At 41.6% G+C, this 12765-nt stretch overlaps 1 protein-coding gene across 7 annotated transcripts in view; it reads right to left on the reverse strand.

Moving 5' to 3' along the window:
* Positions 1–12765, reverse strand: part of LOC119027094 (protein sidekick-1-like) — a 249784-nt gene that overhangs the window by 52730 nt on the left and 184289 nt on the right. For all 7 annotated transcript variants that reach the window (XM_037111970.1, XM_037111980.1, XM_037111996.1 and 4 more), the window contains 4 exons: positions 9293–9408; positions 4762–4957; positions 2388–2486; positions 271–462 (listed from right to left, as the gene is read on the reverse strand). In XM_037111970.1, the coding sequence (XP_036967865.1) occupies positions 271–462; positions 2388–2486; positions 4762–4957; positions 9293–9408 (603 nt within the window). The remainder of the gene's footprint in view (positions 1–270; positions 463–2387; positions 2487–4761; positions 4958–9292; positions 9409–12765) is intronic.

The following is a 12765-nucleotide window of genomic DNA, read 5'->3' on the forward strand; positions in this document are numbered from 1 at the left end:
GCGCTCTCTAAGACGCTGTAAATGACTAACTCTGGTGTGTGACCGTGCATGTGAATGTGTGTGTTGGGTGTGTGGGTGATGATTCATGGATGCACAGTAACAGCCACTTACCAGCCTGCGGAAAGACAATGGCATCGTAAGAGCTCATCAGTCATATTTACTCTGCTACACACGCACAAATACACACACACGCACAGTACACACAAGCCAAAATCCTTTTTTCAACATCCTCCGTGAGCAACTCCTGCGTGTTGTGTGCATTCACTGTACCTGGTGGGACTCCAGTCGAGATGGTGGAGGACGTGACCACGCCTCGTCCTGCGGCGGTGAGTGCTGCTACCTGTAGCGTGTATGTGGTGGTGGAGGTGAGGCCGGTCAGCTGGTACTGCAGGGTGGAGTTGGAGAGTGAACGTTCTTCACGACTCGACTCTACACCGGGAACTTCCCACCACATCACGTAGCCTGCAGGGTGGAGAGCACACGCTGGGTTAATAAAGGTGCACTGAGACATGAGTAGACATGTATGCACACAAACACACATGCATGTAGAAACACACACGCTTGCACATAATGAGAGGCACAGAGCCAAAGATGAGGAAGTGCAGGAGGGGTGACGACAATCAAAATCCCTGTCTGTCCCTTTGCATCTTAACGGCCATGCATCACCCTCCACCACCTTCAAAGGTGTGTGTGTGTGTGTGTGTGTGAGGCCAGTTGTGTGTAAAGCCCTGGAGAGAGTGAATGGTCCCTCATCTGTCTCCCAGCTCACCAGGTGCTGGATGAAAAGCAGGTTGAGGAGAAAAGAGAAAATGTGCAAGGTGACCTTGATTGAATAACCGATTGCCCGCCCCTCTGACTGTGTAAGCTGGCTGTAAAAGCCACCGCCGCCCTGTGCTGTTAGACTATAACCTTATTGTTTTGGTGCCTGACGACTGTCGTACATGATGCGGCTGTGCCAATGCACATACACAAATGTGGACTCACACAATGCAGTGTGATCCCTGAATTCACAGCAGCTCGTCCTGTTCACCACTCCCATTGTCCAACAGAGCCACGCAGGAGCTGAGGCAAAAATGAACTAGGAGGAAAATTAGGTGCCGTGAGCTCTGTGATGCGCCACACAAACAACACCCAGGGTGTTGGGCGGCGTGGGATGAGGGCATGTTCGAGATAATGTGAGAAGACAAGCTGCAGAGAGAAGGGATTAACTGATGATGAATCAGTCGTACACATACACAGTGTCAGAGACAGGGGAGTGTCTGTAGAAGCCAGACAGAAAATAAAAGACTATGTAGAGAATACTGAAGAAACTTTTAGTACTCCTCACTGCTGCTCGCCTGAGGGGGATGCTTTTCATGTTTTGTTTTTTTCCCTTAAATTAGTCTTTCTAGACACAGTATTTGTCCATGTGGGACGAATAAAAATGGAATAACTGGAAACACTATGTCTGCCTAATCATTTTGGGTTTTACTACCACACTAACTTAGTCTAATTGCAGTAAACTGTTAATGGGACTGACAATAACATGGCTAAATGAGGGTATATTGATTAGGGAGGGAAGATGGAGGTGATGGTAGATTATTCTAGAGGAATTTTTTGTTACACTTTTAGAAAATCTGATCATCCGAACAGCAAACAATAAATCAAATGCTCTGATGAATAAAAGGAAAAAAATCCAATATCATTGGCTGTTGGCGGGCCTCTAATAAACCCATTCAATTGTTTAATTCGGCTAATAAAGACAGGACAGACTACTGGTCTTTCTACCTACATTCCTGCCTGCACTCTGATCTTACCGTACATGACCAGAGTCTTCCACAAGGATTCACGGATGAATCGCTATTAACAAGCTAGAGGAAAAAGAATGGCAGAGAAAGTGCAGCCAGAATTTCCCGATACTAACTAACTGCTGTGCTGAGTACTAACATTAGCCATGTTCGTTGTTTACGTTCATTATAATAATGAGTGAGACATGAGGCAACTGGATATTCTTAGCATTTACAACAATGTGCTGAGCCGGCTAACTCAGTAGCACAAAGCACATTGCCACTGAGCAAAAGAACGTTAGCACAAAGCACACACCTACAGCAGTAAGGAGTAACTGTTGTGCCAGGTAGCTTTATGGGACTGAGGTGTGTTCGTTATTGTGGCATTTTAGCATATAACAGAGTTGTGTATTTATATATTCATAAGACAAAAAAAATATGAGAGTTTTTTGAACATAGTGAAGTGGTTGCTAATAAATCTCTCTGCTGGCCAGTGTGAGCTACGGGGCAGTTGGTGTAATCAAGTATTGTGCACTCATTTCTTTCAGGTGGATACTTTCTCTAATCTTACCAACCCCAGTTTCAAGAGATTTTATACTTCGATGTCAAAACTGCTCTCACCAGTGATGATGCCATTCTTGTCTTCAGGCTCTGACCAGCTGACTCTGAGTGATGTGTCCAAGATTTCAGTGAAGCTCAGCTGCCGAACAGGTCCAGGTGCTGACATAAAAGAAAAAAACACCACATACATCAGATTATATGAGCTAAATCTTCTTCAAAAGTAACTTATTTCAGAAAATTCTTCGTTTTAGTGAATTGTCCCGACACGCTAACACACACACTGCATTTGTTGTCCATGCAGACTATTACCTGCTGCTCTTCAACTTCACACTCAACTGCACACACCACCTCCTAATCACATCTGCATTGACCACCACCACACACACACACACACACACACACACACACACACACACACACACACACACACACACACACACACACACACACACACACACACACAGGTGCGCATGCCTGTCGTTTCTCATTTCATGTATGGCTCTCTAACCCCTCTCCCTGCAGAGCGATTAAGCTATTCATCTGAGACATTCAATAACACTCACACACAGACACACACACACACACACACGAACACACACGCAGAAAGCTATCATCAAGCAAGAATTACACCCACCGTTAACCCTGCAACACGCCCAGCACCCAATCAATATCTGTGTGTGTATGTGTAGGAGTGTGTGTGTGTGTGTGTGTGTGTGTGTGTGTGTGTGTGTGTGTGTGTGTGCGTGTGTACAAATGGCTTCTAATATCCCTTTCCCACTCGATAATTGCTGGTTGGTAATAATTGCTTGTCTGTCTGCCTATAGGCGATTGTGTTTATTTGACAGTGCAACTGTGTGCATGTGTACTTGTGACTGGGAGTGGCAGCTATTATGTTTATCCATGGAACAGTGGGCTATAAATACTAGCATGCCTGCGAACATATGAATCATTTGCTAGAAAAAGACACAGAGTGTGGCAAATCCTCCCAGCTGAAAACATTCTCTGTATTTGGTATCTGCTTTCATGCTGGTTCACTATCTCTCTGTCATTTCAGATGCCAGGCGATCATACCTAGAGTCCCCGCCCATCTCTTCACCTGCAGTTCACTGCCCTAATTAGATCCCAGTGAGGCAGTCACAATAATTACATTATAAGAAAGTCTAAGGCCATTTGCCACTGACATACAGTTAATGTAAAATAATAGCATAGTAATGCAAGTGCACCTTTCAAAGAGCAATTAACTTTTCTCTTCTTTTTTTTTAAAGATTACTCAGATGGAGGATTAAAATGTGAAACAAATATTAAAATATTCAAAATAAATAAAGCATACATATTATGAAACCATATATATATCAGATTTTATGCAGCATACACTCTTATGGTTACCTATGAAATGTAGTGACCTTCACTGTCATTTCACCTTGTTCAAAGTCTAATGCCTTAAAGGAGACAGTCATTTATTGAGGCATCAATCAAGATACCATTTAAGAATGCATTACTTCAGCAGCTGATCAATAGTCTTGTGTTGGTCATGTCAAGCATCTGTTTCTTGTTTCTGGGTAACCTGGAATAGTTTCAGATTGCCCTGAAACTAATATGGCACCGGGTAAGCAGAATTATAAACTGGAATGAATGTTTGAGGAAAAGTTAAAGACCGCTTCTTCATAACGCACAACTTGAGGTGCACATGTGATGAACACAATACGTAACGTGGTACTGTATGTGGTAAATGTGGATCCTTTATAACATATAGATAAATATTGATAAATGGATCCAATATTTAAGTACTTCTTTTGTTCCATGATGGAAATCAAGTCAGGATTAGTAAATTGGTGTAAAAACTCGACCTTGAGCCTCGGAGAGGTTAGGATTATGTTTTGGATTTGGCTTTAAGGGTTTGATGTCAAGGATTTTGATTTGATGAACAACGTGATATGACTTTGCCATCTTGGGGGAAAAAAAAATACAGCCTGTTTGATCCCATTTGCCTGTTTTATGGACCTTGCTGAACCTTTTCACATTTGATTGTCAATTCCACTGATTACCTGTTAATCAGACCCTTGCCTGCCTTGCCATTAACTGAACCTGACAGAATTCTGACTGGCTCAGAGCTGTGCTTCAAGATTCATGTGTGCCAGTTTCTTTAGAAACATCACACAGTGGGGAAAAAGATGAAAAAGAGGAAGTGGGGGAAAGAACAAAAAGATTAAAAAAGGAAAAAAAGAAAGTAAGAGCCTGAGAGAAAACAGGGTGTGTTGTTATATAGACATTGTGTGCACAGCTGTGTATTATTCTGATGGAAACAGCTGGACTGAGCACTGAGCAAGTCAATACACTTTCATTATTATTCACAGGAGAGGCTGATAGAGTGTTCTTTGTTCTCTGTTGCGGCTTTATCACAATGAAGTGTGTCAGCATGTGTGTTTGTACTCACTGTCCTCGTGTGTCTGCAGCAGGGTGGGGGAGCTGCAGGGGCCGTCTCCAGGTGTTGTGAAGCAGAGGGTGGAGCCGAAGTACCAGGTGAATTTCTTGAGTCCGCTGACTAATCCTGTGTGGCGTGCACCGGGGTAGTCTGGGGTGATGGTTACCACCTTAACATCCTCTGGAGACTGCTCTGGCCAGACCAGCAGCTGTGTTAAGTGAGAAATATGGTTACCAGTGACATTTCCGTTCCAATTAATATCTACTGAATCTTATTTAATCAAGTACATTGCTGCAGCACCTAAGGTATCCATCACAGTTATTCGTTTGTTGTGTATTTCCATTATTTTTGTTTACTCATTATTTTGACTCAGCAGTACTTGCTTCAGGCCACCAAATCTAAATCGTATTATTCAGACTGCATTTATGAGACAAAACTCATTTGTCCCACAGTATGGGCTGTGGTGAATCTTTTTTGAATTAAGTCGATACCTCAGGGCTTATCGTCATTAAAGTTTAAAACTGTCAAAAGCTATTTACAAATTTGTCAAAATGGCAAATCAATATTCATGTTTCATTCCCTCTGTTATCTGCATTCCCAGCATATTAAAATGTAAGCAGTTACGTACGTATGAATGTACCACTTAACATAAACTCCTGCCAGCAGGCCATTATCAGTCACAACATCATCTGAGGACAAACACTAAGTTTGATTATCAGTCCAACTAAATGCCTAATGAAAGGTTAATTTGTCTCTATTGTGAGACTTGATTTATATTCACAACCACAGCAGTTTGGTTTGTGTTATTGCTTTAGCCACAAAAACAAACAGGGGAAAACATACATATTCATACTGAGAAATAAGCCACAGGCGATACAGTGATATGGTTCCCATATTTATTTCTCCTGGTCGAGTCTTGAGATTAGCTGGATGGCCAAAAATCTCCCTTAAAAAAAAAATCCTTGTGAAGAAAAAATCTTGTTAAAACGCAAAACCAAATATTAATCAAAATTAACCAACACTATGGGTTTGCTGGTGAGAAATAAACAAAACCAATGTTTACACACAAGCTACATACAATAATAGAATTCAAAATCTTTCCTTTATGGCATACTGTTGGTGAGACATTTACATACATTTGCTATCAGTGCTTCGCCAGAGGGGTGCACAGCAAAAAGCTTCGTTCTGCATCTGTATTTGATTTCAAAACCATTTAAAAAAAACTCTGACCTGTAGGCACAACGTCTGACTACTCTGTGCTCTCACTGTTTTTGATACAATCCCAGTCTCACCTGCTGTCTCAAAGCTTTAAAGTATTCTAGACTATTTTATCTTTCTTCTGTTTGATTCTCTCCAAGTAAATAACAAGTAACCTTAACCCCCACACAGCTGACTGGTGTTATTTTCTCCTGTACAGTACAAATCCCTGTTATTACATGGGCAGCCTACAACTTATCATACTCTCTGTGCTGTGGTTGCCACATGCGCACACTGTTGGAATAAGCAGCTGAGACTCTGAATGTTTCATTAAGTGTAATCTAGTGGAAACGCAGTGACCGTGCCACGCCTTCTTGACACTTCACAGGTCAGAGAGGTTTAGCCATTCACTGCTGTCGCTACTGAGCCAATGCTAGTGAGTTGTTTAAGAGTGGTAATTTCAACAGGGTGTAAGCTCCACGTCTCCTTCATGTCACCTTGTGCGTCTCCACCAGGCTTTCTTCTTTAATGTGCTTTTACAAACAGGGTTCCTTTTAACTGTCAGTATTAAAAGCTGAAATGTAACACTGATGTATTTGGTATAAGACTTCGTTGAGAGAAAATCTACAGCTGTAGTTAATAAGATTTAGAAACAATGTCAGTTCAACATCGAATAATTATTTTGTCGGAATTTGCAAAACAAAACTGCCTTTAGGGATTTGCATCCACAATATTTTCAGCAAACAATCCTACAATGTACTTTGTAGACAAAAATGACCATTGTGAGATTAAACACATCTAAGAGATGATGTAAAATGGTGATTAAAACCTGTCAATTATATAGGGAGTGTTGAATATCTACTTTTTTTACTCAGTCAACACGCATTATTCTAGCTAACATTCCTGGCATTTTTGGGGTATGGGGACTGTAGTATTACTGGCTGCCGATACTTGCAACTGCACATGTTGCTTTGAATACATCTGTGGTAACAAAAACATGCTCATGTCGTCAAAGTCAGCAAAAAAATAAATGTTCAGGACTAACAGTGTTAGTTCTCTTCAGCATACACACAGTTTCACATTACCTCTGAATCTGTAAAAGGAACATGAGCTAAGACACAGGGATCTCTTATTAGGGAAAAAGAGTAGTTGAGTGGCTGCTTCTCTCTCTGCCTAAAGGGTGCTGCAGTGCACCCAGTCTGTCATGGTAAAATAAGGTTTTCTATTGTAATTTATTATCAGCACAGCAGAGTTTGGGTGCAGTAAAAGAATGCTGATCTGGCACCCTCAAGCATCTGATGCTGGTCCACTTTTAAAAGGGTGCTGGGATGATTGGGTCTGCTGTTGCTGTAGTAACATGAGCATTCTCAACCAGATTGCAATAAAAACCCAGAGAGTGTTGAGGACCACACTGTCGTGCAGTTCTGACCCCCCAGGTAGACCACAGAACAGAACAGGAACATTACAACAATATGTTACACAGTGGGGGAAAAAAAAAAAAACACTCTTTGATCTTTCTGCACCAAAATGTGCCGTGTTAGGTCCGGGCACAATACTTCAAAAAGTGTTCTTTATACTGGGATAGTGTGTAAAGGCATTACTTTAGTTAGTGTGTATCTGCAGACATCCTGTTTTATGTCTGTATTCAACAATTTGGGCAGGGTTGTGCAGAATCAGACAATAACAGTGAAAGGATGCAACTCTGCTCTGTCCGTCTCTCTGCATGTCATTAAGAGCTGCGTCCGTTTGACCGAGGGTGAGGTTATGCACACACACAGGCAGAGAGCAAAGCGGCACCTCTGCTGTATTCACACAAAATCTGGAGGGCTGTGTGGAGGTGTGGGTGTTCGTACTTGTGATTTAGAACTCAACTGGCATGAAACATTCAGAAAACGTTGTGTTTCTCTGATTCACTGCTTTGTTTTTTGCTCACGCCACTCCCTCTGTTAATTTACTGTCTGGCACATCTGACCACTGCTGTTCTTTCTCCCTCGGTCCTGCCTGTAGAGCTGATGAGGAGGGACCAATTTTGAGTGGTGTGTAAATAAATATTCTATGCGACCCAGACTTTGCTCGTACTACCCCAAAAGAAAATCTGAAGTAACTCTTGAGACACTTTCAAGGACATATAAATCGGAGACAAGAAAGAAGCCGTCAGAAGCAACTCTTTGGTTCTCCCTCCGGCAATCAGTTTTCATTATTAACGGTATTGTATACAGTCAGTGATCTGTGTTGGGGGGGGGGGGGATGAGGCTTTGCTTCATATCCTCTTTTAATTAATATCATTATCTACTGTCCTCCAAGTAGCACAACACTCCCAAAGACGCACACCCACATGTGCAGAGCAGCGCTGTGAGGCTCCATTGATTTGGAGTGGTAAAGCCTGGTATACAGAGGCAGCATCAGAGATTCACCATCAAACAGATGGAAAGCCATATAGTATTTATCAACCAACAAAGACACCAGCGTTAACTCTCTCTCTCCCTCACACACATGGACCCGGTGACGCACAGCAAGAATGTGATGTGTTTTCTTTGTCATGTTAATCAGCTCCTCAGGGGTTGGTTGCCACAACGAAGTGTGGAATAAATCACATACCAGAACTAGTACATATAGATCACTCACAGTATTCAATCCCTCGCCCTCAGTCTGCTCTTTATTATTCAGTTTCTTTATTATTATGTCTTCTTTCTCTTCAGTCCCTCGCTCCCCATTTTCTCCACACCACCTCCTCTTTCCCCATTTAATCTGCTCTTTTTCCTTTTCCTTTTTCATTCCTACGCGGAGCTGATCCCTCTCTTGGCTTGGCTAAGAGTGTGGGTAAACAAGAGCAAAGCAGTGCATCATGAGACACAACCTTTGAGCTGAAAGTCCTTTGAGGGGTTAACAGGTTTTTCGATTTCAACATTTATTCTCGCTCCCACACAGAGGCAGAGATTTATTTTACAGGCATCTATTTTTCATTCAAAACAATTTAACTGATGAATAAAATGTTAAGAAAATCAGTATCATATGATTTTTTACAGACTGTTTTCTTTGAATGCTCAGAAGTATTCTTCGCCTGGAGGTCTAGGACTGGATGCCTCAGCATTATTAAAATACTGCCTGTTAATATCACTTCTAATTTGTTGTCTGGAGACGCTTTATAAAAATGTTGATGATGAAAGATTAAGTGAACACAATTTTGAGTATCTTAAAAGTAATACTGTTTACAAAAAAACTGTACTTTATAAACTCAGAATTGAAAGAATGAAATTCATAAAGTAGACAACGACCATCTATTTTGTTGAACTCATTACTTTGTGTTGCACGTACTGTTGTGACAGACACACATCTGGAGTCTTACCTTGTATCCCTGGTTGATGCCATTAATAAACTGCTGAGGTGGAGGATTCCAGGTGAAGCGGATGGTAGTTGAGTTGATAGCTAAAACTTCCACTTCCTGGGGAGGGGCTGTGGGAACTAAGCACAAAGACACATATATGATTTAGCCGTGATGTGTTGACTAAGACAAAGACGACGAGTGTTTAGATACACTGGAGCAGCGGAGAAAGAGACTTTTCAGTGTTGCACTTTTGCGTTTTCAACAAGCAGTGGTTGTAAACATCTCATAAAGAATAATATTTCAGTATTTAATGTGGAGCTTCAGTTCATTTTTTAAATTAAAAATATCTGCTAAGCCTGCAAAAGTTAAATGGTAAAACTCAAGTGTTTTTCTCTGCAGCAAAATGACCTCATTTCTCAACATAATTCATCTCATCTATTGTATTTTGCATTCACGTGTTCTGCAAAGTATCAGCTTAGGGATGACTAAGTGAGATTAGGGCACTGCCCCTTCAGTGACTGGTTCTGAAAAATGACAGCTCATAAAGGCTGCTAAAAATGATGAATGAAATCCATCAAGTCTTTCAGTGGGTGACCTCAGAGGACCAGACAGAGGCCTCAGAAAGTTAGATGACTCATGGGACTTCAGTCCTGTAGTCACACATCACATCATCATTTACTAACCACGCAGCCTTTATCACTCATGTGACATAACTGCAGAGTACGTTGTGATTTATTGATAAAAACAACGCAATGTGTTAAATACAAGGACCTCAGCCACTTGTATTCATACCTACAACAGACACTAAAGTTTTCAGCTCAAAATAAAAGCAGCAGATGTGTAGATTTCTTGCTCTTATGTCTCTTGTCTCATATATATAAAAAAAATGGATTTTACATTAATGCCCACAATGTCTGGACCCAATTCCTCCGCGTTATAATTTAGACTTTCTGATTCAGAAGTCCAAAATAACTGTGACATCACCATCACATCGTCAGGGTTACATTTTCAAACCTTTGGAAATCGCCCTCAAGAGCAACAGAATAAACCGTACTGCAGATCAGTGGACTGCACCTTTACAGCTTACACATATATCTGTTCTATCTGGGGAAGAAAAACTTTACTTGCTGTTATAATTTATAATTATTCTGCACCAGCATCACTAGTATTTACTGCTTATGCCCTTTGTCCAGCTCGGCTCGACTCTACTCGATCTGTTTTTGTCTCCATCTGTATAAGTTTCGATTTGGTTCTATTTTGGTACCACCTCGGTTGAAGTTTATAACGAATCAAGCTGATACCGAACTCTTGAGTAAGAACACTGCAACGACTCACTGGTCGGAGAGAATTACAACTAGAATCATCACTTGTACAAGACCAACCACAAATTGCGATTGCAATTTTTTCATTTATTTGTCCAACATTTTAGGACTAATTTCCTTTTTGTGGTTGCTGATGAAATGATCTCAGTCAGTAAGAATATCCTCTATTGTTGCTATGTCTTTATGTTGCGTTACAAACAATCTCATGGCAGTTTCACGCAGCATCGCTACAATGACCAGCCAAGAATCCCACCTACATTGAGAGGTTCAAATCTGCAGTGCAAAACAAGTACCTGGTAGCAAAAGGGAATACAGCCATGTGGTAGGAACATGGCTTTATATGTGCAGGGGGAAAGAAAGCCATGAACACACCCTTTAGTTCTGACAAGTAATAAACTGAGAGAGTCCTAGTAATAAAACAGGACTCTCTATGTTTCCTCTGTGTTAAAATGTGAATGTCAGTTAAAATATTCAACAATAAAAAGCTCATTAATAAGAATTTGCAGTCAAACATAAGCAGGAAAGTTATAATTTATACAGTAAACAGCAATAAGTCTGTTTGAAGTGTGTATAAACTTTGCCAAGGCATTCATCATCCACCAGAGACCGAGAGATGACAGGGAGTGCTGAGAGAGATAAGATGGCGAATGTCTAACAGAAGAAGTTGGGGAACATATCATGTAAATTACAGCAGTTTTTCTTATGAAATGTAGGTTATTTGTTCAATGTAAAACAAAAAACAAAAACAAAAACGGGGGACTGAACATGAAGTTTTTGGTTTGCACAGGCTTGACACAGATTTATTTCATCCTCTCTGAGATCAGTCCCGTGTTTCTTGGTTTGTTTTTCCTTCTTCCTTCATGTCAGTGCATACAGGCCTCTACATGTGAATCTTTATGTGTTATGGAGTCTCATAATGGGTCCATAATAACATTAAAGCCAAGAAGAGCAGAGTTAGACTGCAAAATGTGTGTGTGCAAGTGTGTGTGTGTGTACATGTATTTATGTGCGTGTTTGTGGGCACATGTTATGGTGATTACACTATAAGGGGTTTATGCTGATGCCAGAAATCCACAGCGATACTGCACTGTTGCATGATGGGAATGCCCTTTACATCTTACATTTGAGCCAAAAAGGCCAGACAGATGACATACATATGCAGCACGAGTGGAAACGTGCAGAGACCAGAACAAACAATGGTGAAAAATGGAGGGGAGGAGATTGTGAAAGAAAGAAAGCCAGAGGATGAGGAGACAGAGAGGGAAACAGAAGATTAATTGATGGTAAAGATGCTCCCCCCCCCGCCATGCTGACTGTACTCCTGGGGCCTAGCTTCTAACCCCTTGCAGCTCACAGCTTCAGATAAAACACTAAACTCTGTCCTCTGGGGGAATCTTAGTATGCACGTCTGTGTGAAAGCGCGAGAGAAGAGCAATGATATCAAAGTCTAGCACCGAGTTGAACCACATCCTCTCAGAGACAGACAGAGAGCGAAAGAGAAAACGTCCAATCCATCGCAGCCACTCCCATTAAACCACATTAGAATAATTAATGAGCCTAACTCCCTCTCCTGAGTCTATAAACCTGTCCAGAACTCTTGTAATAATGACTGTGAGCTTTATGTGCACATGCGTGTGTGTGTGTAGCTCAGCCCATCTTTAATAATGATAATATATTGTTGGAATAAAAGTCAGGAAGAGAAGAGCACGTGTTTAAAGAAGATTTACCCCCACAACTGCTTCCTCTCGTCTTCCTTTACTGTCTCCACTGACATACTTCCTGCTTTCACTGCCCCTGCATGGATTTACGTTTGACAGACTTTGAAAGTTTGTTCCTCAGCACAGCCGCGTTTATTACAATCAACACACTATTACTTTTCACATAATGTATTTATAGAAGAGGCAGAGTCACTCTTTCAGTCCTCGAGCAGGGAGCTAGCAACCTGGGAGATGAAATCCCTCCAGCGTGTCCTGGGTTGCCCCCAGGGTCTCCTCCTGGGGGGCTGAAGCTGGTATGCCTTCGGGACGATGCCTCGGGGGCAACTTTAATACAAGTCTGAACTACATCAACTGGCTCGTCTCAAAGCCGAGCTCCTCTACCTATCACTGAGAGTGTAGCCAACCAGCCTGCGGAGGCTCCTCACTGCTGCTTCCTGTAACTGTGATCTCAGCC

The sequence above is a fragment of the Acanthopagrus latus genome, chromosome 1, assembly GCF_904848185.1.
Source record: "Acanthopagrus latus isolate v.2019 chromosome 1, fAcaLat1.1, whole genome shotgun sequence".
Lineage (NCBI taxonomy): Eukaryota > Metazoa > Chordata > Actinopteri > Spariformes > Sparidae > Acanthopagrus > Acanthopagrus latus.